Source organism: Phocoena sinus, chromosome 4 (genome assembly GCF_008692025.1).
Source record: "Phocoena sinus isolate mPhoSin1 chromosome 4, mPhoSin1.pri, whole genome shotgun sequence".
Lineage (NCBI taxonomy): Eukaryota > Metazoa > Chordata > Mammalia > Artiodactyla > Phocoenidae > Phocoena > Phocoena sinus.
The window spans coordinates 15,189,913-15,216,979 of NC_045766.1; the positions used below are offsets into that span (position 1 = coordinate 15,189,913).

At 49.5% G+C, this 27,067-nt stretch overlaps 1 protein-coding gene across 2 annotated transcripts in view; it reads right to left on the minus strand.

Moving 5' to 3' along the window:
* SLCO2A1 (solute carrier organic anion transporter family member 2A1) overlaps positions 1–27,067 on the minus strand; it is an 85,771-nt gene that overhangs the window by 37,824 nt on the left and 20,880 nt on the right. For both annotated transcript variants that reach the window (XM_032631378.1, XM_032631377.1), the window contains exon 2: positions 4,758–4,895. In XM_032631378.1, coding sequence (XP_032487269.1) covers positions 4,758–4,895 — 138 coding nt within the window. The remainder of the gene's footprint in view (positions 1–4,757; positions 4,896–27,067) is intronic.

A 27,067-nucleotide genomic window follows, 5' to 3' on the forward strand; every position in this document is an offset into this window, starting at 1 on the left:
GCCTCTTGCTGCTCTCTGAACACAGGGCCTTGGCACTGGCTGCTCCCTCATCTTACATGTCTGCGGGGGGCTCCCTTCTCAACGAGCCCTACTTTAGACCTCTGCTCAGGTTGAACCTTCTCATTAAGGCCTTCTCTGAAAAAGAAGGGGGTCGGGTGGGTGAAATGGGTGAAGGGCGTCAAAAGTACACACTTCCAGTTATAAAATAAACAGGTCCTGGGATGTCACATACAGCATGGCAACTATAGTTAATAACCCTGTACTGTATATTTGAAAGCTGCTAAGAGAATAGATCTTGCAAGTTCTCATCACAAGAAAAAAACATGAACCATGTGAGGTACTGGTTGTTAGCTAGACACTGTGGTGATTGTTTTGCAATATATACTTATCTCGAACCATTATGTCGTACACCTGGACAGCTAATATAAAGTTAAATATCCATGATATCTTAATTTAAAAGGAGTTATTTTAAATATAACTTATATTTGTAATAATTAACAGAAATAAATTATAATATATTAAAATATATTTATAATTTAAATATAATTTAAAGAATAAAGTTATTTAAAATGTAACCACCGTGCCCCTCCACGATTTTATTTTTCTTCATAGCATTTGCTCTAATCTGATCCACCATGTTTTATTTATTTCTATAAATAAATGTCATATTTATCAGTAGAATGATATATATGAGCAGAGATTTTTGTCTGTCTGTTCACTCCTGTCTCCCCAGCACCTAGAGTGGTGTCTGACACATAGCTGGTGTAAATGGTAGGTTTTTTCAAGAAGAGGACACGATTGCCCAGAGACCCCTCCTGTGTGGCCAAGAGTAAGAATGGTTTATGACACACAGAGAAAGGGGATGTGAAGGTGGGTAAGGAGGCAGCCTAGTCTGATCGGGAAAGACGTGGTTCTAGGACATTCTGAAACCAGCACCTGGAAACAAAGCTTTATCCTTATGCTTCCTAGATTTCATTCCCTCTTTGTTTCCCCATCATTTTGCATGAAATGATTGTAAATGTCAGACCATATCAGCTAAGCTAACTGAGGCTGACTTGAAAAGGTCTGGGAGAGGGACGGGAGAGGGCCCCGAAGGGACCCAGGGAGGAAGGATTGGGGGGTGTCCCACCCCATCCACCTGGAGCGGCCCTTCCTGCGCTCCCCCCAGGGCCTGGGCTGGCTTCTAGGAGGGAAGCTGGGCCTCTACAACTGTTACGGCTGATGCTGGCTTAAGACCTTGGTTCCCAAACTTTCCTTCAGCTGTGGCTTTCCTTTGAAAAAAATTATTTTCCCTAATATTAAAAAAAAGAAGAAGAAGCTGTTCTAGCTGAGGAGAACAGGGCCTCTGCAGCCTGGGCCTCAGCCCCTCGGCCCGGAAATGGCCCCTAAAACAACTCTGTGGACTTCGTGTTAGAGCATCTGAAGGTTATCACACAGCCCATTTGTAACACATCCCTGCCCATGCCTCAAACCAAAGGGGCCCAGGGCAAACTGATGGGGGGCATTAAGGGTGGCTGACTGCATCTGCTCAGCCCTGGCCGTGGGTGGGCCAGGGAAGCCGCTACTTCACCGGGCTGGATGCCCAACGTCTTCCCTGCCAGCCAAGCCCTCCTCCTGCCGCTGGCTTGTTACACCCAGCCCTGGTCTCCCCTTCTCCTCACCCTCTGAACCCCAGCGAGACTGGGTCCAGCGTGAAGGCTCCCATCTCCTGGAAGCTGGCTGCACACTCCAGGCATCCAGATGGGCTCACCTTCCCCTCCACCAGGCCTGGTTCTTCTCTCACACCCCTCAGGCTTCTGATAGGCAGCCGCCTTGTGGTCTGCGGTGCCTTCAATCCTGCGCTCAAGCAGCTGCCAAATCCTGCCTTTTCTTCCTTTGCAGCACTGCCGGGGTCCTCTTCTCCCCCAGCCTCTCAGGCCTGGCTGTGACAGCCGCCAAGCCATCTGACTTCGGGATACACTGTCCCTCAACTCAAGTGTCTACCAGGCACCTCTTCCAGAGGGTTCGTCTTCACGAGACTGTGCACCCGGGCCTGGCTCTGCTCAAGAAGCCAGGCCAGTCCCTTACTGCTCACCCCAAAAGCTGGGAGCCTCGAGCTTGAACATGAAGCCCCCTCTGATTTGGCTGTTCTCTGCTCTTCCGGTAAGACCCCTACTTTCTTACTCAGTCTGTTTCTAAACGCTTAAGTCAGAATCAACGGGATTGTAGAAAGCCCTTTGGCTGAGTTCCTCTCCTCCACACAATCACCCATCCACTCCCCCTCAACACACACACACACACACACACACACACACACACATACACAGATACACACACAGACACAGAAATACAGACAGACACACGGATACACACACAGTCTCAGATCACAGATACACACATATAGTCATGCACACAGACACGCACAAATACTGAGACACACAGAGAAACAGATAAACACACAGACACACATTTTCCCACTAAGCACACACACAAGATTGTTAGGTTCAAGGAATTAACTTTCTTATGATGTTTGCCTCAAACCATGCCCATAGGCATGTTCTAAAAACCTGACTGTTGAAAAGCTCATCTAAGTTTAGAAAAGAGAAAATTTAATGGGTGAATTATTTTCATTTTTTTTTTTTCTTTTTTGCCCCCCACCCACGCCCCTCTGAAGGGACGCGTTCCACCTCCACTCTCCTACCCTTCCCCGCAGCTCCCAATTCCCTATTTTCATTTTTTATTGAACTATAACCTGGAGAAATATTTTGCCCCTTATTTTCCTAATCAGTCTCCTGCCACAGACACACGGATACACACACAGTCTCACATGTCCCAGCTAGCTACTCCCTGTCCCTTGAAAAATCCAGTTGTTCCTGGGCCCACATCTTTGTTCCAAGCATGGGAAAAATAAAAATGAAAATTTAACCATCAAAGATCATAGATTCAACTATCATGCGAGCCATAGTGGAAGAGAGGATTAGCCTACACACCAGCTCTGAGATTGATTAGTAGATGTGCCTAGAACACTGTGTTGAGAAGGATTCAGAGTCTGGACTCAGCAGAAAAGAAGACTGCAGTTGATTAGTGATGTCTGCCAGGGTCACGGGATAGGACTGTGATGACACAAATGTCAGAGATTTGTTTTTCTTGTGTCCTTCGTGAATGAAGACAACATGTGCCAGAAGCATTATCAAAGTCACAGGCCAACACATAGAAGGGTGCATTCTGTGTGAGTGGTGCCAGGTCCCTGTCCTGTAAGAGAGCACAGCCTATGTGGAGGGGAAGACCCCCGTCACTGAGCATCACCAGGAAGCTCAAGACACAGATGCACAATCAGGTAGACAGAGGCATACGTATGCATGTGTATACACACACACATACATTAAAACATACGGACACAGACACACAACCAGAAAGCAGTGAAGGCATCCACGTGGGCCTGGGGGTTCAGAGGAGGGGGTTTGAGGCCCAGGAGGCCAGCAGGCATGACTGATGGGCCTCAGGGCTGTACGTGTGCAAGTACATGCACGTCACAGGGTGGAGGAACAGTCCACGGGGAGGAGGAGTGCGTGGCGACCGTCAGACGGACCTGGGCTCCCATCCTGGCCGCACTACACACGTGTGCGGCCACTGGGATAGGGGTAGACTTTCTGCTGCCAGCTTCCTGTCTGGAAGACGTGACTGTGAAGAGAGCCCTCCTCCGAGGACGGCAGAGGGATCTGGCACAGGCGTGGCGGAGAGGGCTCCTGAGGGGCACTGCCGTGTGGGCCGTGGAGGGCGCAGGAGTCAAGGGGAAAGGGGCGTTTCCAGCAGGGAGTAGGCTGTGGGATGGGGAGACTGGAAGGTGGGGGTTGGGGGACGTTGGAACACTTCCCACCTTCTTTACAGCCCATTCCAGAAGCTGTCTGGGGAGCCCAGACTCTACTGGGTCGGTTGTTGGCCTGAATTTCGCTATGTCAAGGGAAGATCTAATTGCATCTGGGCTCCTGGGAGGGGGAGGCCAAGACCTCCATCCCAGAACAGTGGGCCTTGTGGAAAGAAAAGACAGGAGCCAGGCCCAGGGCCCATCTCCTCACCTGGAGCCGACGATGCTGCAGCCACGATGCAGGGGCTTGCTGCCTCCCCTGCCCCTTTCTTCCTGGCTTCCAGTGACTCCTAGCTGACCCTGCCCTCTGACCTCTCACCCTGGCCTCTTGGCCCACCCTATCTTCCTCTAACTTTGATGTACCATCAGTGAGGGACAGTGTAAACTCCACGAGGCTGGGAGGTCATAGACCTCTGACCTTGCCTGGCAGTCAGGGCCATTGAGCAGCTCTGTCTCCTGTTGCCCTCCTAAGACAGGAGCTGCCAGCCTGAGGCTGCTTCCCTAGCTGCATGCCTGGGGCTCGTCTTGCCCTGGACCGGGGATGGGCAGAGGCCACATAACCTCGTGGATGGTCACAGAACTCAATTAGAGGCACAGAGCTTGGAGGCAGCAGGCCTGCACAGCTGGCACAAGCTGCTGCCCTTGCTGAGCCCTGGTGCCCTCAGCTGTCAGCAGGGAGGAGCAGAGTACCTGCTCGCAGGGCTGCTGTGAGGAGGTCAGGTGCCTCCAGAGGCTCTCAGCTCAGCGCCTGGTGCAGGGCAGCCTTGGGACATGTAGCTGGCTGTCTCCATCCCCCATGGGTCCAACCCCGCCCCCCCCACCCCGTTCTTCTGCTCCTCCCAAGGCCCCTCCCGGATGCTGTGATCAGGGTGGTGCACAAGTGGGGTCTGATGGACTAGAGCATCCTGCTTACCTCATTCAAGCTGGAAATGAGACCTGAGGAAGAACTGGAGAGGCCAAAGCGCTTCTCAATGGTGGTGAGGCTGCTCTTGAAGTAGGCGCTATACAGGAGCTGGCAGAGCTGCAGCAGGCCATGGCACAGCACGAACACCTGGGGAGGAGACCTGGATGGTGAGGCCTCTGGACAGTGAGCCCTGACCACCCACCTTGGCCCTCCATTCTGGGGCACAGAGGCCCAGCAGCCTGGCCCCGCTCCCCTGTTAGTTGGGAACACTTTCTCCATCAGGTGGTCCTAGGGTGAAATGTCATCATCCTCGGACCAGTTTCACCCGCAGCCTTAGTCAACCCATGTGAACCATTCCCATCATTCCTGCCATTCTTGTCACATTATCATCAGTGGCAGGAAAACCACAGGGTTGAAGAAGCATCCCTGAGGGAAAGGACTCATCAGCCATGGCCCAGGGCATTGAGCACCTGGAATTGTTCTCTGACAGCTCTGCCCTCCCTCCTGTGTCCTGTGAGGGCTGAGGGCCACATTCATGTCACTCCCAGGGGCACAAACAAGCCAGGGGTCACACTGCTCCATTCCTCTTGACCTGCCTTCCGTTCTCCTCCCTCCATCAACACCCATCCTCCCAGGCCCACCTCTCATACCCCAGTGAGGCTCCAGGATGGGCTTTCACACTAGCCCATTTGAATGAAAACACTAGCCAAGCTTGTTACCACCTCTTATACGGGGTATTTGTGACTGTGCCGGCTCCTCTCCTGAGCGGATGATGAGGGCCTAGAGAAGGCATCCCACCCTGCCCCACATGCCTTGTCCTGTGGGTATGAGTAAATGTGACAAGTAAATGTGGTTGATGGGGAGGGTGGAGAGGGCTTGTGGTATCTGGAGTCGGCTGCAGGCTGAGCTCTCCTGGGTCCTCGGCTATTGGGCTGAGAGCAGGCTCAGAGCTCAGAGCCCAGAGCCCCACATCCTGAGCCCCCTGGAATTGCCCCTTCTGGAGATTCACTCTTCCTCCAGGGAAGGGTGGGGTGCCATTATGTTTCGTATTCTGCCAAAGCTCTTCCCTTAATTGAAGGGCTGGCATCTCAGGAGAGCAACTGGGGCTCCACCTTCATTTCCGTTTCCTTGTAAAGCCAAGCCAGCCCCTCCGCAGGGGCCCCGCTCCAGGCTGTGGGATCAGAGCTGACCTCCCCTCTCCTACCTGTCAAGGCAGAGCCTTTGTGAGGCCAGGGCGCAGCCCTAGTTGCCTGCCCGTGCATTCAAATCCAAGGAGGTCATCAGGCCACAAAAGCAGACACCTGTCCGAACCACCGCCCCCCTGACCCCGGAGCCCGCGGGGCCTCCTCACTCCTCATCAGTGGCAGAAGTAAGCCTGTCCACCTGGAGTCAGGGGCAGCCTGCCACCCCTGCCCCCTTAGGGAGGCTCCATTCTGCTTCATTTCATATACTAGAATTCTTAATATTCTGTGATAAAGGTACCCTGGAAAATGATCTAGTCTCTCTTACAAATGGGGAAACAGAAGTCCAGAGAGGGAGAGGGAGAATCCTAGTGCCCCGGAGTTGGGGAAACCAAGGGCCTGCGAGGGTGGGCACTGGCCATGGATGCTCCATTGTGTGAGAGGCAGGCCCAGAACCAGTCCCCGGCAGGCATCTCAAGTGCCTGGCACTAAGCCCACACTGCCTGCCACATGCAGGACAGAGGCAATTTGGTCTTGGATGCCTTGCCAGATCCTCTTATTCTGACCGTCCCCTAAAGGCTGATGCCCCCCCCCCAAACTCTGTCTGTAGTCCCCTTCTCTGCACACGGCACCCTTTCTGCACACATTCATTGGAAACCCCATCTGTGGTGCCCACATCTCAGACCCTCCTCCAGAACTTCCCCCAGAGCTTTTACACTCAAGTCCATCTCATTGTGTGCTGGACATGTCCACGTGGACATTCTCAGACCCCTCAGGCTAATCGCTTCCCAAATAGGGCTCAGGGTCCTCCCCCACAAACCTCTCTAGTTTTTCATTCATTCCCCACCACCTTCACTCAGTTCCCTAAGCCAGAAACCGGGAATCCTCCTGGATGCCTGTTCGTCACTCCCTGGCATTTGGTGCCACTGCTGAGCCCTGTGATTTCACCTTGGCATCTCTTGTATTTGACTGGCCCTTCATCTCCAGATTATGCCTTGCCTCAGGCCCTCTCCCCTCTCCCCTAGATTCCTTCAGATTCCTCTCACAGATCTCCTGCCATCCCCTCAAACCTTCCATCCCACCACTCCAGAAAGAGCTTTATCAAACATCGATGTGAGCAGGTTACTCTCAAATTAATACCTCTCACTGGCTCCCCACTTCCTACAAGATATAAACCAATGCTCATGGTTGGTATCCAAATGCTACAGGTCCTAGACCCTGCCTGCCTCTTTGGCTCCACATCCTGCCGTGGCAGATCAAGTTTCACAAAGATGGCTACACCAATATCTCCCGTCCCACATACACCTCTAACGATGCGACAATGACATTCGTTCATCAAGAAGTGGGCTCTGTACTCCCTTCCTTTCAATATGGGCCTATTTTAGGTATTTGCTTCTAAGGAAGAGAAGAAAGAAGAAGTGATGCTCTGTGCTCTGTGACCCCTGGGGCCAAGTCCTGAAAGTGGATAGTGAACCCCCAGCCCTTTCTCTCTTGGGACCCTTAGACCCCAGACATCACACTATAAGGAGGCCCCGTCTTCCCTACTCACGGGGGGTCCACATGGTGGTGTTCCAGCCAACAATTCCAGTTAAAGTTTCAGCCTGCAGCCAGCATCAGCGGCCAGACATGTTACTGAGAGCCTTCAGAGGATTCCAGCCTCCAATGCCAAGTGGAGCAAGAGTGAGCTTCTATAGGTGGCAGATCCGTGAGCAAACTAAATGTTGCCATTGATTTAAGCACTAAGTTTAGGGCTGCTTTGTTATGCAGCACTAGAGCTAGAACACCTTGTCCTTCAAACTGCATCAAGGTCACACCACCCCACAGCACACACTCATTGTCTGCATCTTTGCTCACAATCTGCACAAAATCATCTTCCCCGCCTTTGTCTGGATAACCCTTCGGTGGCCCCCTTGCCCAGCACAGGGCTCAGGTATGTGTCAAGTTCAAGGTAGCTTCCGAAAATCCCGGCACCTGATGCTGACTTCTGCGAAGAGGTATCTTGATGCCTTGGCACATGGCTGGCATTTAGGGTGACATCCAGCAGAGGATGAGGGCTGTCATAACAGCCTGGGGGAGAGACAGTGAGGGCTGAACCAATGTCCAAGGCAGTGGGGAGGTGGGCAGGGGCTGATCAGAGGCTCCTGCAGAGGTTGAGTTGACAAGGTTGTCACTGATCCCAGGTGGAAGAAAAGGGGCAGTGTTTCCAGCCTGAGGGCCAGGAACGGGGCAAGGCTGTGTGTGAGACAGGGGCCCACGAGGAGGAGTGTAGATGGAGAGGGTGGTCAGCGAGTTCAGGTTTGGAACACCCGAGGTTCAGAGCATAAAGCTCAGAAAAGACTGTCTCCCTCTAACCAAATTAGTAATGAATTAACAGGAGTGACTAATCTCTCCTCAGTTCCCTAGCAGTCTCATGAGAGGAAGGTGAAGATAGTGGGGGGAAAATCTGTCTCAGATCTTTTCCTGAAAGATAAGCCTTTGCTTTTTCCAGTAAATACAAAAATCCCTTCAGATATGAGGTGGAAGACTCCACCTAGAGCCAGCGGGTGCCTCCTCATCCCACACCCCCCCACACACCAAAGAGCCAACCACACAGCCAGCTTTCAGCCACTGCAGTCCTGTCAGGTCGGGGTGCCTTATGGGTGCCCCAGCAGAAGATGCCAGGTAAAGAGAAAGAAGTGGATGGGTGGTTCCAGCAGAGCTTTCTGGCCTGAGCCGCTCAGAATCACAGCCATCTGGTCCCACCTACTGAGCTTATGTGGACAGGACCCAGGCTGCTGAAACTTACCAAGTACCCACTCCATGGCCAGCATGACATGGAGCAGCAAACACTCGACACCAGGCAGAACACCATGCGTGGACGCAGAACTCCACCCCTCGCGAGAACATGGGGCTTATGAGAATAAGCAGACGGATTGGTGGGAGAAGGAAAGGTGCGCTCGTTGGGTTGCAACCCACCTCCTGCCACCACCATTTAGACGACATAGTGTTGTGGAATTTGATAGTTTGGGTTTGGGAGTCAAACACGCCGAAGTTCACATCCTGACTGTAAGGAACGGCAAGACCTTCGGCCACGTATTTGACCCACTGACAGCAGTTTCCGCGCTAGTAAGTGGAAGCTGTGATAATACCTGTTCCCACTGCCTTGTGAGGCTTGCATGAGAGAGTCTGTGTTTAAAGGCCTGGCGCCCTGCCTGGCCCACAGAGAGTGCTCCACATTCTGGGGGGATATGTAATAAGCCCAGGCTTCCTCCACTCCCTCCTCTTGCCCAAATAATTGAACCTTTCTGTTGCTTTCACGTCTCCTGTGGCATGAAAACTCTAGGATAGAATTTCCCACACTGTCTTAGGCAGATCACCACTTGCTTGAGATGCTCCAAGTTGAAAGGATTCCCAGGAGAAAAAAGTTTGGAAAACTTTGCATGCTATATAATCCTCCCTTGCAAATATTTACAATTCACATTAGCATATTAAAGGCTCTAAGAAAACCTTGGGTAAAGACCGTCTTAGCTTTGTTTTACCCTACTTTCTCCATAGCTTCTTTAGCCATGTAACCCCCTGCATATATATAAAACAGATTCTAGCATTTTGCAGAATACAGCTTAGGGAAAGATTCCATGTCCCTTTTGAAAGAAGCTTATGGTAGAATCTGGGTCTTGAGATTTCTTCACAAAAGGAAAAGAAAATAAAGATATATTACATGGGCTATATTATCTTTTTAAAAATAGCACACCAGCATTTTCTGTCTCCTCACTCTACTTTTTTCCTTTTTCATAGCACTTATTGCTTCCTAAAATTACATCATGCATTTGACTTCTCACTTATGGACATCTACCCCCACCAGAATGCAGACTTCACAGAGGAAAAATGATGTGTTTTTAAGATGCCACATACCTGTTGTCTGGAACAATGCCTGGTCCTTAAATGGGGCTCATTCACTGTCAAGTGAATGAATATGTCTTTAAATAGTCTAACTGATGAACCCTCTTCCAGAATATACATCCATCAGAGCTGCAGATTTGTTCCAATGATCTGTCCTCAATCATAAATTTCCCCTTCAGCATTGCTTTTAATCAGTCTACAAGCCACAAAGTTTACAAGGTACAAAACATCATTTGTCAGCTCAGCTGCCACACCTACTCACTTGGCTCGGCTTGAAATCGTTTTTGGATATTTCTAAACTCAAATTAAAAAGTTAAAGATTTGCATTTATGTATGAAGAGACTTTCTGGGGTGGTAGAAATATTTTATATTTTGATTGTGGTGGTATTTACACAGGTGTATGCATTTGTCAAAACTCATCAATCATTTAAAATCTGTGCACTTTATTATATGTAAACCATACCTTAATAAAGTTGATTTAAAGATCTTTTAAAAAAGATCTGCAACCAGGAAGGTATTCAAAATAACGTTCTGAGCCTTTGCAGGGAATTCCACAAACGGTTTTTAAAAAATACTATGAGTATGGGCAATTTCATTGGAGTAGATCTGTTTATTTAAGGGGTTCACTTTGAAACCATCAAAACCCATGTAAATATCTATGTGTGTGTGTGCTAACGTAAACATCTAGGTTTGTGTGTGTGTGTGTGTGTGTGTGTGTGTGTGTGTGTGTGTGTGTGTGTTAAAACTATACATGTCTTTAGGTACATCTTATAGAAGAAAGCTCGAAGGGAAAGTTAATGCAGGGGGAACAACATTCTTGTAGGGTGTGGTGGGCAGGAAGCTCTGAAACTTCTAACTGTTCATGTTCACAGCTCTATTCTTTTTCCAATCTTAACAAACATGAAGAGGAAGTTCGACGAGGAAGGAAGCAGGGAGATTGGAATGGTCATGAAGATCTTTCTTTAACAATGAGGACTCTTTTTACTACCTTTGCCAGAGAGCTAAGAAAGGTTGAAAAGATGCTGAGATGCCAAGTGAAGGTTCAGAGTGGGGCCCCAGGCCCCAGCCAAACTTCAGAGCTCTAAGTAAGTAAATAAGTAAGTAATCAGACCATAAGGGTAAACCATTAGGACAAGGGGTGAAACCCTCACAGCACAGGATGAATCAGAAAGGATCAAAGTCCAGCCTAGCCGTAGGTTCCTCTGCTCTACATGTTCATGACCCTCTTTTCCAAACTAGACATAAGAACTATGATCTGAGGCAGCTAATTAGAGTTACAGGGACACTGGGAGAAGTTCTGCAGTGTGGACCCCACAGGGTTATTACCTGTTTAACCACTGACTCTGTTGTCAACCAACTCTGATTTCGTCCACACGCATCCTGATAAAGGCAAAACTCTAGAAAATTCAGCTGATGCCTTAGGTCCACTAGGATGTGATGTCTCTGAGATAGTTTAATACACTTAGGGAGCCCAGGAGTGGGAAGAAAGCCATTCAGGAGCAGGAGATGAGGCTGGACTGGGACATCGGCTGTGACCTCCCAGTTTGGAACAATGCTCTGATCCATAAATGGCAGGTGTCAGCAGTCTAAATGGAACTATTCTTCGGAAGGAAGGAAGGAGGGGAGGGAGGAAGGGAGAGAAGGAAGGAAGGAAGGAAGAAACGGGAGGGAAGGAGAGAGAGATGAAAAAGAGCTCAGGGAAACCTTAATCTCACCCTGCCCAGCAGTGCAGGGAGGGCTCAGAGGAGCGCTGAGGGCTGCTTGCAGCTCTCCTGAGTGAGTGAGGAGACTCCGAAGTGCCGCTTGCTTTAGCTCCTCCAGCTTCTACGGGTCAAAATCTGGCCCCAGGGCCCATGCGGTTCCTCCTCTCTGGGCTGGAGTGGACTGCAGTCCAGAGGCAGGAACTGCTGGAGGCTCACCAGAGCTGCCCAGCCATGGTGATAACCCAGCTGGGTTTGAGCCACACTGGCTTTCAGAAGCTCTTTTTCACGGTCAGCTGGAATCCCTCCTACAATCATAAATCCACTTACATTTATTTTCACTTTTTCATTTTTTTCTTTTATTTTGAATCAATGTATCATATGCGCATGTTTAAAAAAATTAAGTAATATGGAAGGGCTTAGAACGATAAGGCCAGCCCTGAGCTCAACTGGAGCCCACCGCCAGTACTGCAGTGCAAGGACAATCAATCACCTCTGTTTTTAGTGTTTCTGTTGATTACATCCACGCATCTCAAAATAACATGCTTGCTCTGCAATTGCTTGATTTATCACTTTTGACTGTGTGCCATGATAGAAGAGCATTTAGCTCACTTATTCAGGTCCCACCCCTCTCCCTATTCCCCCCAACTTTTAATAGTTCTATCAGTATTTGTATCCTTATTGAACCACTTCACTGTGTGGCAAGCAAGCTGGGAGCCAGGAGCAGGGCTTCCGCCCTGGGGGCGCACCCGCACCAGCTGACGGCCCCTTGGTTCATGGAGAGAAGGCTACCTGTGCTTTCCCTGGGGTAAAGGGCTGCTCGGTACTAGCCCCTCGGGTTCAGCTTCACGTGTCATCTCTGCCTTCTGCCATGTCTGCCCACTCTGAATGCACCGTTCCCCATGGCTGTGCCGAGTCCCAGGTCCACAGGCACCCCGCTGCCGGTCCCACCCACGCACTTAAGAGCCCGCCCTCCACCACTCTGTTCCATCCATCAACACTTCCATCTTGCTGAAGCTATTGGACCGTTTCATCCACTCATAATCCCTCTCCCTTTCTTTTTTCTGTTATTGGTCTTTACCATTTTTGAATTCATTGCTCTTATCCTAATGAGAGTGTTGGAGATGAGGGGAGACAAACGTGATGAGCCTAGCGTCTTGAATTATGAACCCAATCTACCTCCTGATGAGGACTCCAGTACACAAATTAACAATTCTGTCCCCACTTTTTCAATGTGGAAAAAAAGAAGTACGTACTTGTCAGTGGACTAAGTGGTCAAACCAAAAAGTGTACCCAGGCCCTTCTCCACAACCTTCCCTCCCCCACCCCCAGGACACTCATGCATCCTGACACCTCATGATCTGACTAGAATCTTCCAAAATGGTTGGCATGTCTCCAACAGAAGGCACATGGCTGGAGAGTGGTGCTTGCTTGGGGTGTCTCCCCATCTCCGCTTAAATATTTCTATGCTTTTAGTGTCTCTATTCTCATAGTCCATGCTCAGTCCTGGTTGGAAGTTCACCAAATGGGTAAGACCTGGAAGGTGAGGCCCAGGGCTCAAGAGGCCCTAATGCAATGGGGACAGAGAAGGAAACTCAGAAATGGTGACTCCGGCTGTTTCCCAAAGATCTCAGAGAGGCAGCATCTGAAAGGGGAAGAGGGTCTGTGGGTTGGCTCCTCTGAGGCCCCTCAGAGCTGGAGGGGAGAGGGGATCATTCCCCCATCCTGCCAAAAGAAAAAGGAAGCAAAGCAAAGGTGTGTCCTGGAGTAAAGGCCTTCGGCCTACTCACCCCTCCTGTACCTTCAGCAGGGTGTGACTTTGGATCCAAACCACGGCCCAGTGGCCCCAAAAGGGAATGTCTCTTCCAAGTGATTCAGAAAATCAAGTATGTTCCTGTGTAGCAAGAATGCTGGAAAAAACATAAAGTTCAGAGATTCAAAATAGCTAGCCTAGGGTCCAAGGTGGTGGTAGTCACAGTAGCAGGAATAGAAGGTATCTTTAGTATCATTCGTGCTATTATGAACTAGAAAAAGGCTTTGATAAGACACAGTCCTGGGGACCCTTGGAGGTATAAAAATCAGAACAGTCAAAGAAAAACACAGATTTTCCTCACAGCTTCCTTGTTCCCTAAGAGGGCAGTGGCCAGGCTGGAGAGCTGGGACTGGGATCCTGCCTGGGAAGGGAGGCCAGCTGAGCCAGGGCCCCGACAGTACCTCTGCTCAGTGTAATTGTCCTTTCCAGGGCCCCCAAGCCAGCCTCTACTGTCCACACCGTGACCTTCCTGTCCGGCGGGTTCTCCTCTGAGGTCTGTGGGAGCTGCTCCAGGGAGGACTGGAGCCTCAGTGGAGGCCAGGAGGCCACCAGAAATCACAACAGGCCCAGAGGACCATGGTGCTGAAGTGGCCTATCCCACCGTTCATACTCCTGGGGGGCGGGGTGGGGCTGGCCAAGTACCTCTAGGAGCCAGGTGGCCAAGGAATTGGGTTAGACCAGGATCTTACGGCCATTTTTTAGTTTAGTCCACTCAGCTTAGAAAAAAATCTCACCTGAAGGCCTCTAGGTAAGAGAAAATTTAACTGGACAATGGAAGTCCCAATCCGCATAATTCTGTGGTTTTTGTTGTTATTGTGAGCTAGGAAAGGCCTTTGATAAGACCGAGTCCTAAGGGCCCTTGGAAGTACAAAGATGGGCACTATCTGTAAAGAAACACATGGATTTCCATGGCAGCGGCCCTGTTGGAAGCGACACGGCCACGGAAAAGCAAGGCAGACGAGCTTCCTAGCTCCTAATACCAGTAAATCCTCACACGCTTTTGGCTGTGGTGGTTTTGCTCTGCTTTTCCCGGTGGTGCGTGTCTGAAGCTCAGCCCCAGGGATGAAGAAGGCAGATGGCTGCGTTGACCTGGTGGCATTTGTGAGGGAAGATGAAAGAGCAAAGGGCGAGAGACCGCCTGAGGTGACCAGGACCTGCAGTGTGGGCTTTAGAAATCATAGATGAAAAAAAAATTCTGGAAGAGATGAAACATAAGCGCATGAGACTAGATGAATTTATCAGATTAGCTAGAAGCATGGTGCTCAAAGTTTCCCAGAAATATAGAAACTTTGAAACAAAATTATCATTGACATTTATGTATATATGTGTCCAAATTCTTCTTCAGAAATTTCCAAAGTCACTTTTTTTTTTTTTTAAGTTGGAAAAGCTTTCCCTCACAGAAAACAAGTGCCATTTGTCTTCTCTGGAAGTTGGCACAAGATCAGTTTGTTAGGTGAAGTAAGGAGCCATTAGGGAAACTGCTTTGAATCCATTTATGGCAGGAAAAGAACATTCAAACTGTATTAATATAGAAACTTCACCTATTTTATATTCTTCCTATTCTTTGTGTAACAGGATGGGATGTTAATATTTTTCCTCACCTCCCTGAAGGGTTTGCAGATTAAGCTCTTCCCTTCCTGCCCTCAAGGAAGGGGAATTTAGTTTTTCAGAGAGAGAGAAGGCGGGGTGTGGGGACGTGGTATCAGAAGAGCCCAGGATCCTGGGAGCTGATCCCTGGGAAGCCGGCCAGGAAGGAGGGACCCCACTGCCCCAGAAGCCTGGCTCATGGCCACAGGGAAGCACTGAGGGGCTATTTTCCTCACTCATCTTCTTTGTTCTGTCTTCCTGTTTGTTGGTCACCCTGTATCCTCTGCATCTGGCTGCCTATCTGGCACATAACAAATGTTCAATAAATATCTCCTGCATAAAGTGAATCCTCATACCACCCTGAGAGGCAAATATGATTCTGTTGGTTTATGGCTGAGGAAACTGAGGTTCAGGGAAGCTTACAAAGTTCTCATGTCACACAGTTGGTAAATTGTAGCAACCGACTGAAGCCATGTCACGCCCTCCTTCTGCTCCACCCAGCAGCCCAAGCGCATGCGAGTCTGGGCAAAAGAAGGCATCGCTGACATTGTTTTCACCAAGATTGCTGGTTACCTAACTGCCAAATCCAGTGGGTTCTCCAACAACGGCTTTACCCAAGTCCTGCAGCATCTGACACTCCTGTTTCCCCTTACCATCTGTGATGTCATTGCCACCCCCGAGCTCTTGCAGTCTCTCTAAGTGTTTCTCCTTAGAAATTCTTGTGGGAGCTCTTTCCTGCCGCCCCACCCGAGCTTCTGTCCTCAGCCCCCTTGCCCATTTCTCTGCACACACTCACCCTGGGGGTCCTACTCGTCCACGCCAGAGGTCATCCTCGGCAGTGTGCTGGAGCCTCCAGTCCACAGCCAGGCTGTGGACCCCCCACCTCAACCCCCTGCTTCCCACGCAATTCAACTTTACTCCCAATGATCAGTATCTGAAATTCACGCCGCAAACGACTATCAACTATCGTTACCCGGCGCTGCCTCCTCTGGGTTCCAGTCCTCGCCCTGCTGCTTCGACCTCCAAACCAAGGCTCCAGCCCACGCCGCATCTCCACCTCCACTGCCACCTCCCGTCCAGACACCACCTGGCCACTACCACAAGTTCCTACCCTTTCCCCAAGCCCACTCCTTCCTCCTCCTAATCTATTCTTTAACCAGCAGCCAGAGTGATCTTTTAAGAAACTTTATTTAAGTATAACATTCACCAAAAAAAGGCACAAGTCACAAGGGTACAGCTTGATAAAAATGTCACATGCCGAGGACATGTGAGGGACCAGCACTCAGGCAGAGAAACAGAACATTTCCGGCTTCCCAGACGTCCTCCAGTGCCCTCTCGGTCACCCCCCAGGGGAGCGACTCTCCTGGCCTCTAGCAGCACAGGTTAGTTTGCTAGTTAGTTTGTTAGTTTTACAGAAATATGATCATACAGTGTGTCAGCGTGACCTTCTGAAGATGGAGACCAGAGCCTGTCACGACACTGTGAAAAAACCCTCCAATGGATTCCCACCAGCTCAGATCAAAATCAAGCAGAGCACCCCAGCCTACAGGGCCCTCCCTGTTCCAGCTCCCATCCACCTCCGGCTTCGCTGAGCTTCCCACCACCATGGCCTCTCCTCGGGTACTAAGCTACCTACATTCGGTCTGGGGTAACAGGCAGTTGAAATTTGTAAGCTGTTTGGAAAACTCATGGCCCATGTGAGACAATGTGTTGCCTCAGAGCCTTTGGTGGTGGGGCCCATTCTCTCTATGGAGGGAGGGGCTCTTCATTCCCACCCCCTCCCTTGCTTAGCTTCTACTCACCTATCTATATGATGGCAAAGAATGTCCCTCCTGTTACACATTCTCCATTGTTACTTCATGGCCCTGAGCCCACATTACAGTTACAACCACCTTAAGTGTTTGGTGCCCTGTGGCAATCCTGGCACCCAGAGCATAGCTGTTGCCAGCCAGCGGGGCAGAGGAAGAAAATGACCACAGAAGCACTGCTGCTACTTTATGAGGAAGAGGCAGTCCACTCAGCAAATATCTGACGATGAACAAATCAACAGGAAAGAATGAATTTCAGGGAATGACACCACCCGTTACATAGACACCTGTAAGCCGTAAGTAAGTGGATGTAAAATTATCAATGTGGATCATGAATTCCTTGAAGAAATAGGTTTTCTTTTTTTCCCCCTTCTACTATGCCCATTTATCTCCCAAGGAGGTAAATCAATTTCTTAGCAAACCCTTGTAAATTCTTTCACTGTCATCAGGGTGACACCCAGAGCCAGCTGTACATCAGAGCTCCCAAACATCTCCATTTGGAGAAATGAACCCCTGGACTTATGTTCACCTCTTGGCCCTGCCTGGTTTTTTAGGAGAAAAGAGACTGGAGACATACTGAGCAGTGAGGGAGGGTGTGTCTGGGTGTCCCCCCAAGGCTGCCCGGCGGGGAGTCTGAGGTTCCATCAGGAACAGTGGGTGTCCCGCTGGGACAAGAAAGGAGCCCTCGCCCCGGGAAGCGCTGCCCGGCAGCCTGTGCCCACCCCCTCAGAGGCTGCCGAGCTCCTGATAAACCACAGCACGCCCAGCCCCTTCAAAGCCACTGTGGAGGTCTGAGAACCCAGCTTTGAGAACCTGTAACAGAGTCAAAGACAGCAGACGCCTGAGACGAGGGTGGGCCTGTCGCCCACCAAGAGAGGCCAAGGCACAGGCGTGCGTGGACACCACGACGCTGGGTCGGCTCATCGCCCCACTGGCCCTCTCGCTGGCTGCTCTGGTGTCAGAGCGCCTCCTGAGGCTGTGGCATTCCGGAGCCGCACGGACGCGGAAGGCGTGTCCCGCCGCCGCCGCCACCACTGCCTGCGCTCACAGAGGCGGGGACTCCCCTGCAATAGGCTGTCACTGGCAGCGACGCTCTCCTGCACGGAAGTATTCCCACCCCCCAGCCTGATCACCCCGGCATTCCTCTGCCTGCCGGGGACCCAACATTCATAACCACGGCTGTTCTCACAGGTGCCTGCTTCCTTCCAAGACCCCCCCATCACTCCAAAAGCCACGGCAGCTCCCTGAAAACTCCGTCCCAAGAGGAGAGGCCCCCGGCAGCCAGGATAAGATGTTCCCATTAGATGGTCCCTACACAGGAAATCGCCACACTTCGTGGGCATGCCCTCCCTCTGCTTTTCTGGCGGCAGGTGGAAGGATGGCAGGAGGAAAAGGCTTTGTCCAACATTCAAACCTCTCTATCCCATCAGATGCCTCAAGAGGATGACGTGTTCTCCCTAAGTGCTGAGCACAAATCCAGATCCCACCACCTGCCCTCCTGGAGATCCCTGGAGGGGCGTGGAACCTGGTGGTCCCGGCTCCCCACTGACCGCTGACAGTCAAAATACCAAGGATGTTGACCCAAATGGCTGCACCTCCTGCAGGTGACTCTGGCAAGGAAACCAGGATATCTGTCACCACCATGCCCTGTGGGCCTCCACTTCACCTCCCCACAAGCCCCTCTCCCCTCCAACCCCCCAGGTGGTCCCCCAGCATCCTTGTTACGATCCTCACGACTGATCTCACCTCTCTCTCCACCCTACTCCCTCTGCCTCTGCTAAGGACATTCCCTATCACCTGTGCTGTCCCCAGCCTCTTTGTTGGGTATTACGGGCTGAATTGGGTCCTCCAAAAGATATGTCAAAGGCCTAACCCCTGGTACCTGTGAATATGACATTATTTGGAAATAGGGCCGTTGCAGATATAATCAAGTTACGGTGAGGTAATACTGGATTAGGCTGGGCCTTAATCCAAAGATGGGTGTCCTTATAAGAAGAGCAAATTTGGGTACAGAGACACAGGACACTGGAGGCACAGAATGGAGTGATGTGGCTAAAAGCCAAGGATTTCTGGCAGTCACTAGAGGCACACCTGCAATTCCCTTGGTCCTCTTCCCTCAGTTCAGTGAATGAATCCTGTCCCTCGGGCCCAGATGTCCCCAGCTGACCCTACTAGGAACCTGGTTCACCTCTCCCGGGCCCACCACCCTTCCTCCTCCAGCTTCGGAGAGAGTCTGCGCTCACCTGCTCTCCAACTGACTGAGGAAGCAGGTTGCCTTATTTTTCAATTGTTCAAGTCCCTCTAAATTCACCCAGTTATTTTCTTAAGTCCGCTATTACTCATCATTGTTCTCTGTGGACAAACACCAAGACAGCCAAGGCCTCCTGCGCTGGTCACCCATTTCCTGCCTCACTCTCTCCCACCCTTGATTTGACTGCCTCTGGGCTCCACTCCCCTGCCCTGGGTGCCCCCCTCTCAGTCCCAGGCTCTTCTGCCTTCTATCCACACCTGGCGGGACCTGACTGCTCACGTTGCATAAGGATTTTCCCCCAACACAGACCTCTCCTCTGTGGGAGCCAAGTAGTTACAGGAAGCCCGTGTGGAGTGGAGGAGCCTTCCTTCTCTCCACAAGCTGAGACTGTTTCCTTCCTTCCCTTCAAAGCTGTCCTGTAGGGTGGTGCTCTGCCTTCTCGGCTGAGAGCACATTCTCCCAGGTAGCAGAGGCAGTCTGCAGGCATTTCTCCACAGGCCAGAGAATGTCTACCCACCATTTTTTTTAGGCCTTGTGAAAGACAGAACTCCAGATTGATTGGCTTTTCCACACTTGCTCTAAACCTGAGCCTGCAACATGTGTACCTGAAAGAGGCCTCCTCGCCTTGCAGGGCTGTGCAGCCCTGTCACACTGAACTTGAACTCAGCCCTCCTCATCCAGGTTACAACTCCTTGTGCATGCTGCCCTATGCCTAGAACATTCTCCTGCCCCTTCCCTTGCCTCCTTGCTGGCCTGACTCCCCTGTCAAGCACTGTTTGAACATCGCTTCCCTAGGAAGCCTTCCTGGTCCCTTATTTAGGCTACTCCGCTGCTGACACATACCCCCACAGGGACCTGTGGACCCCTCTCTCTGACGCAATCAAACTCGTGATTCCAGAGCAGTGATACGGGCATCCGCTCCTGAAGACCCTTATTTACTTCAAAACACGCACAAGTCAAGACATCCTTCACTGGAGGCTGTGTCTCCCTATGAAGACTGAAATGGAACCTCCCTCTGGCAAAGGTGCAAGCACAGTTTACAGTTCCTATGGTCTGCCAGCTTTGACAGATCTTATTGGGGGCTGTATGTGTGTGTGTGTGTGTGTGTGTGTGTGTGTGTGTGTGTGTGTGTGTGTGTATGTGTGTGTGTGTGGCAGGGGGTACATTATTGCTAATTTTGCCCAGAAGGAACATTTGAAGTAATGTGATAAGCAAATATTTATTGAATATCATTATGGGCCAAGCATATTCCAGGGGAGACCAAGCAGGGCTAGATTCCTCTGGGGCACTGTGTTAATAAGATGAGGTATGTGTACACAGTAGTGGCAACTACTCTCAAGGCAATATGGCAGATGCCAAAGGGGCTCAGGACACATGAGGGTGAGGGAGAGGCCCCTGGAGAAAGGGAGGCTGGACTTAGGTCTTTGAGGATGAGGAGGACATCAGAAAGTGGAATGGAAAAAAGGGGCCATCCCAGGGCCAGGAGGCAAAATGAAGAGTAGAAAAACACAAGTGTGATTAGGGGTCAGGAAATCATCTGGTTCGTCTGAAGAAGTTCTGGCGAAGTGAGAGGAGAAAACCAAGTCGAGTAAGAGGATTGGTACCTGAGAGGAGCCACAGACTTTTCTCTCTCTCTGGCTATCACTGACGACTTCGGAGCAGGGATAAATGCATGTCAAACATTTTTAGAAAGGTTAAGCTGTAACAGAGTAGAGGCAGGGAGGCCAATGAAAGATCTTGGGGCAAGGTCGAAGAAGCCTCTCGTCAGGGGGTGGCATTCAGCAGGGACACCAGCAGGGGAGAAGGTCATGACCTGATGACTAAAGAGAAGTGGGGGATGGTGAGTGGGCATCTGAAGACCACGGGAAGGGAAGCCAGGAGCTCAAAAGACAATGCAGAGCAGGTGAATGATGGAGGCAGTGGTGGGCTGTGGGGCAGAGGAAGACCCAAGTGGACATCCAGGGAGCCATCACTGGTTTCAGACTAGCCGGCAGGTACCTCTAGGGAAAGATGCCCTCACTTCTGACAGCTCTTTAACCCCACACCCCAAGAAGAAAGGAGGAGATCCCCTCAGGACCAAACGGAATCCAAGGACTAATCACTACATTAAAATGGTGACTCAGTAGCTACTATTTGGTGTCTTGAAATAAATCCCCCTAGGGCTTTACGCTGGCACTCTTTGAGCAAGACCACAGCTGTGGGAAGATGTCTTGTCCTATTATCTCTGTTACCTTATGTTCCTGCTCCCAGAGGTCAGAGCCTCATGCCTTGTTAGACTTCACACAGCTGTAAGTCACTGTCTGTAAGATGGACAGGTTGCCTGCAAGGAGCCCCAAGGATATCTCCTAACAGAACTTCACTTGCTAAATTTGCAGAAGAATCAGGAGGACAAAGGGGCTTTTGATGAGGCTCTCTGGGACATGTGAATTCTGACTTGAAAGATAAAGGATCTGGCACCTGACAGAGGCTATTTGATTTCTAATATGATTTGGTCCAAGTCCAGTCTTTTGTCTAGTCTTTAAATGGGTAGAAGTCTGCCCATCTGGTCCCCTTCTCCAGGGGTGGGCAGCTTTGTCACTGAAGGCTGCATCAGGATGAGGGTGGTCAGGGCATCTACTTGGTCTTCTGTAGTCACTCCCGGCCAGCACAGTGGCCTGGGACATCTTTGTCCCAAGGAGCCTCTATTCCAGCTCTACTCTCTCCATCACTTCAACTTATTTCTGGACTTTTCTGGGCTGAGGGCTGCTCCTTCCATGGCCTCACCTCCTGGACTTTCCTACGTGCCTCCCAAGGTGTTCCCCTTGCCCTCTGCCGTGTCTGCCTTCCTTCCCACTCCACTCTTCAGATCAGCAAGGAGCAGGGAAGAGGGAGAAACAGTTGCGGGGCCTGGAGAGGGGAAGGTAGAAGAAACTGGGTGGGATCCAGCCCTCGGCTGACAGGAGAGGATTTCAGTCAGCACCGCAGAAAATGCCCTAAGCCTTTCTTGGAAAAGTTTCCTCAGGTCCCAGGTTTGGCCTGAGAGAGGAAAGGAAGCTGTTAACATGGAAAGGTCAAGGCAGGGGGCCAAGTGAGGCATGCTAACCTCTTTCCCATCACAAAGCCACGTTTAGATGAAAGCAACTGAACATCCTTTCCTGGTACCCACACCCTCCGTTGCTCCCTCCCACCCCCGCTGCCCAGGGCCCCAGGGAGCGAGCAGGGGAGTGGGCCACAGGTGTCTCTACTGTTGCCGGGACGGGTCATTTAGGCTGTGAAGGTCTTCTCTGTGCCATGAAATGGCCAGTCTAAACACAGGAAATGAGGGCAGGAGTGGGAGCAAGGGGAAAGCAAACCAATTCCTCAAATTCCCTGTTTACCTACGGTAAGCTTTAAGCTATAAATAGCATTAGTTACAATGGTCCTGACCTCGGCCTCCGAGAACATCTGCCATTTCCAAACTACCTGTGGGAAAAAAGAGAGCAAAATGGAACTCAGCCTAGCAGAGCACGCCTGTGTGCCCTGAGCTCCCTGGAGATTCTCTGAACGCCAGCGTGTGGCCGCAGTGCTCCTCAAGGCCAAGAAGGCTCTGCTCCACCCCACCCACCTTCCTTTCTCCACAGGGAGCTCTGGGAGGCCTTCGCTGGCCAGTCTAGAATGCTTCCCAAACTTCCTCCCTTCAGTTCCTCTCCATACGAGAGACTCACGTTCCCTGGGAACCATTTCAGTTTAATACGATTACTTCCCATCAATCACTTTAACGAATACCTTGGAGACAAGAATATCACAGCCACCTCAGTGCCCTCTGCCTGTGAATCAGTGCTCTGATATGTGCCTTGCCTTAGAGCAGAGGTTCTCAACCTTTAGGGTGCATCAGGGTCGCCTAGAGGGTTTGTTAAAGCAGCATGCCCCACCTCCAGCTTTGGATTCAGTAGATCTGGGATAGGGCACAAGAATTCACATTTCTAACCAGCTCGCACGTGATGCTGAGGCTTGCTGGTACAGGGACCACACTTTGGGAACCACTACCTCAGACTCGAGTAAGTCCCCCTGAACTCTAACCCAAATCCTTACTTCTGGGCGCTCCTTTCCTGGAGACAAGGCCCAACGTCTGTGTAAACCCTTTACAAAGGAATGGGGGTAAAACTGAGACACACCCTTGATGTTTCTGCCCTCCCCTTAGCCATCTGCCCATCTGGGTACGGGGTCTGCTCGCACAGTGAGGCTCTGTCCGCGCTGTCGTGTGGGCCGAGAGCACCCCACAATTAGCTCTGACTAGGAACTTCCATCCACCTCCCAACTCCTTTGAACTGCCTCGCATGGAGCTCTTGACAGCAAGGGCAAGGGAATGTGATTTCATCTTCCACACCTGGTCTGTTTGGCTGGACTCTCTCCTGGCAGGTTTCAAGACTCCTGAATGAAATCATCAGTAACCATCTTCAGATGGGGAAAGATTAGCTGGACAAATACTCGACGCCTACCAGCCGCAGCCCTGGGAGGAGCAGACGTGAGCTCACCCACCTTTCCAACACTGCGGGCGATTCATGTCTGCAGCCCAGGGGGCTGTGACCTCAGCAGCAGGTCACAGAACAAATACTGGTGGGCGGCGTAGGAAGGGTCATTGAGACGCTGGTGATATGCTGGGCATCTGCTCTGTGTAGGGGACGGAAGCACAGCCCGATCATGGAATTTTCAAACTGTGGTAAGGAGAGGATGGAATGCCCCATTGCAAGCCTCCTTGTGGAAGCTCGCCCCTAAGCACAGCTTCCTCCCATCAGTGACGTCAGCAAAGCACCTCTGGCCCCCCACGCCCCTCCTTTTTCAGGGCTATTGCCCAGGGGTGCTCACCTCTCCTTCCTGCAGGACATTCTGCCCCATACTTGTCCTGAATGTCACTGCCCTTTGACCTGGGGCAGTGCTTTTGACGTATCAATTTGGCAACGCTACAGTCCCCAGTTACTCAAACACTAATCTAGGTGTTGGCTATGAAGGGAGTTTGCAGCTGTAATTAAAATATATAATTTTAAAGAAGATTATTTTAGATAATCTGATAATCTGGGTGGGCCTGATTCAATTAATCAGAAGGCCTTAAAAGCAGGGTGGAGAGAAAAAGAGAGAGAGAGAGAGAGAGAGAGAGAGAGAGAAGAGAGGGAGATTGATTCCCCTGAATAGGAGCTTTGGCCCAATGCCTGTGATCATCCTTTCCTGACTGCCTGCCCTGTGGATTTTGGATTTGCTTATTCAGCCCCCACTACTGTATAAGCCAATTCCTTGAAATTAATCTCTTTATATATATATATATATATATATATATATATATACACACACACACACACACACACATACAAACACATACATGTGTGTGTGTTTGTATCTTCTATTGGCTCTGGTTTGATTAAACCCTACAGTAGAGAAAATAATGGCCTCCCCAATGCCTGTGTACTGATATTAGAACCTGTGAATACGTTGCCTTACATGGCAAAAAGAACTTGGCTGATATGATTGAACTAAGATTCTTAGCATAGGGAGGTTATCCTGGATTATCTGAAAGGATCCAGTGTAATCACAGAGGTCCTTATAAGAAGGAGGCAGGAGGGTCAGAGTCAGAATAAAAGATGAAAAGGAGAGATTTCAAGATGCTGAACTCCCGACTTTGAGGATGCAGGAAGGGGCCAAAAGCCGAGGAATGTTGGTGGCCTCTAGAAACTAGGAAAGGCAAGGAAACAGATTCTTCACTAAAACCTTCAGAAGGAGCACAGCCCTGCCAACACCTTGATTTTAGGTATTCTGTCTTCCAGAACTGTAGGAGAGTAAATCCATGTTGTTTTAAGCCACTAGGCTTATGGTGATTTGTTACAGCAGCAGTAGTACACTGATACAAACCCTGGTTCATATCAACCCTCCCCGTCTTCCCCTGCTTCAATGCTCTCACTCAGGTCACTTCTTTTCCCTCAACAGAACCACACCTCCCCTTTTTTGACATCTCTGGGGGTCTGTTCTCCAACTTTCTACAGGAAGACTCAACAGTCTTGTCTGTTCAGCCCCCTCCTGAGAACAGGGCTCCCCCTTATTTTAGAAAAAGGTACCTATTCAACTATGAGAAGCCCCCAGAGACCCCACCTTGCCTCAAGGCACGTGACCCAGCTAAACCAATGAGAGTCCTGCCCCAGTAGTTTTTCAGATTGGAACTAAATGAAGGGCAGCAGGTAAGCTGGTTGCTGACCATGACTCAGCCATGAAGAGGACAGAGGTTTACAATGGAAGACAATGACGAGAGGAATTAAGAGAAGAGGAGAGAGGAGATGGAGCCAGCTGGCACTCCAGGCCACCTACCCAAATCCTTCACACATTTTTCTATTGTGTTTCTTGTCTTTTTCTTGTTGGTTAGCAGGAGATCTTTGTATAGTCTAGATATTCGTCCCTAGTTAGTTTAATTTTATTTTTTTTGAATTTTATTTTATGTATTTTTTATACAGCAGGTTCTTATTAGTTATCTATTTTATACATATTAGTGTATATATGTCAATCCCAATCTCCCAATTCATCACACCACACCCCCGCCCCGCCACTTTCCCCCCTTGGTGTCCATACATTTGTTCTCTACAGCCGTGTCTCTATTTCTGCCCTGCAAACTGGTTCATCTGCACCATTTTTCTAGGTTCCACATATCCTAGTCAGTTTTAGACATTGCAGACATCTCACAATCCGTCTTTCTTTTTGCCTGAAACACTATTTTCTGTTATTAAAGTAGATAAATCTTCCTTCTTTAGTTGGTATTCTCCTGATATATCTTCTTTTGTCCTTTGATTTTCAACATTTTCTTTTAAAGAGCATGAAACTAGATTCTCTCTCTCTCTCTCTTTTAGGCAGTCTGTCTCTAGCTTTGAAATGGTGAGAGTACTCCACTTTCTGATAAACCTAGATTTATGTCCACTTCATTTTACTGTGCTCCTATTTACCATAATGTTTCTTGTTTGTCTGTTTTTGCCTTTTATTCTCCTCTTTTCCTGCCCTCTTTTGGTTGATTAGGTTTCTACTTTTTACACTCTTCTGCTTTGGAAAGTATGCATTCAATGTCTTTACACTGAATGATTACCCATACATTTTAACTTAATGTTCGACTTAAGAAAGACTAAAGTTAATTAATTATTCCACTCTCCTCCCAAGCAAGCCAAGGACTTAAGATTTTAACTCCAAATTTCCCTGCCAATTCTCCATATTATTGGTATGTCTTATTCTGCTTCCATCTTTCCTGCCCTCCATAAATCATTATTATTTTTGTCTATTCACAATCAATAATTACTACCATTCTGTATCATCTTTTTCTGTGTTTGATTTCCTGCTTTACGAATTTCATCCTTTTGTAGTTTATTTTAGTAGGACTCACGATTAGTAAATTCTCTGCCTTTGTTTGAAAATCTCTATTTGTCCTCTTGAATTATCATTTAGTTATAACATTTGAATTTGGTGGTAATTTTCTTTCAGCATATTGAAAAGTATTCCATTATTTTCTAGTATATCTATTTATTTTGAGAAGACTGTTATTGGTCTAATTATTGAGTCTTATGCGTAAACTATAATGTTGCTCTAGTAGCTCTTAAAGTTTTTCTGTCTTTACTGTTCTGCAGTTCCAGTATGATATGTATAGGTGTACTTTTTTGTAAATTCCTGTCAGAACTTACGGTGCTTTTTTATTTTGAGGTACCATATGTCTTATTAATTCTGGAAATTCTCTGTCATTTTTTCAGTATTGACTATCACCTATTCATTCTTTTCTTGGGGACTCATTTCAGACTTATATTGGACTTTATTTTTACTGTTTTCATGTCTCTTAACCTGCCTTTTAGAGTTTCCACTATTTTTGGTTTTGTTTTGTTTTTTTACTCACGAAACTATACTTTATTCAGATCTCATTAGCTTTTCTCTTTTTCTGTCCCAGGATCCCATCCAGGACACCATACCACATTTGGTTATCAGGTCTCCTTAGGCTCCTCTTGGCTGTGACAGTTCTCAGACATTCAGACATTCCTTGTTTGGAGGAGTACTGGTCAGGTATTTTGTAGAATGCTCCCCAGTTTGGGTTCGTCCATGATTTTCTCATGGTTAGACTGAGGTTATGTTTTT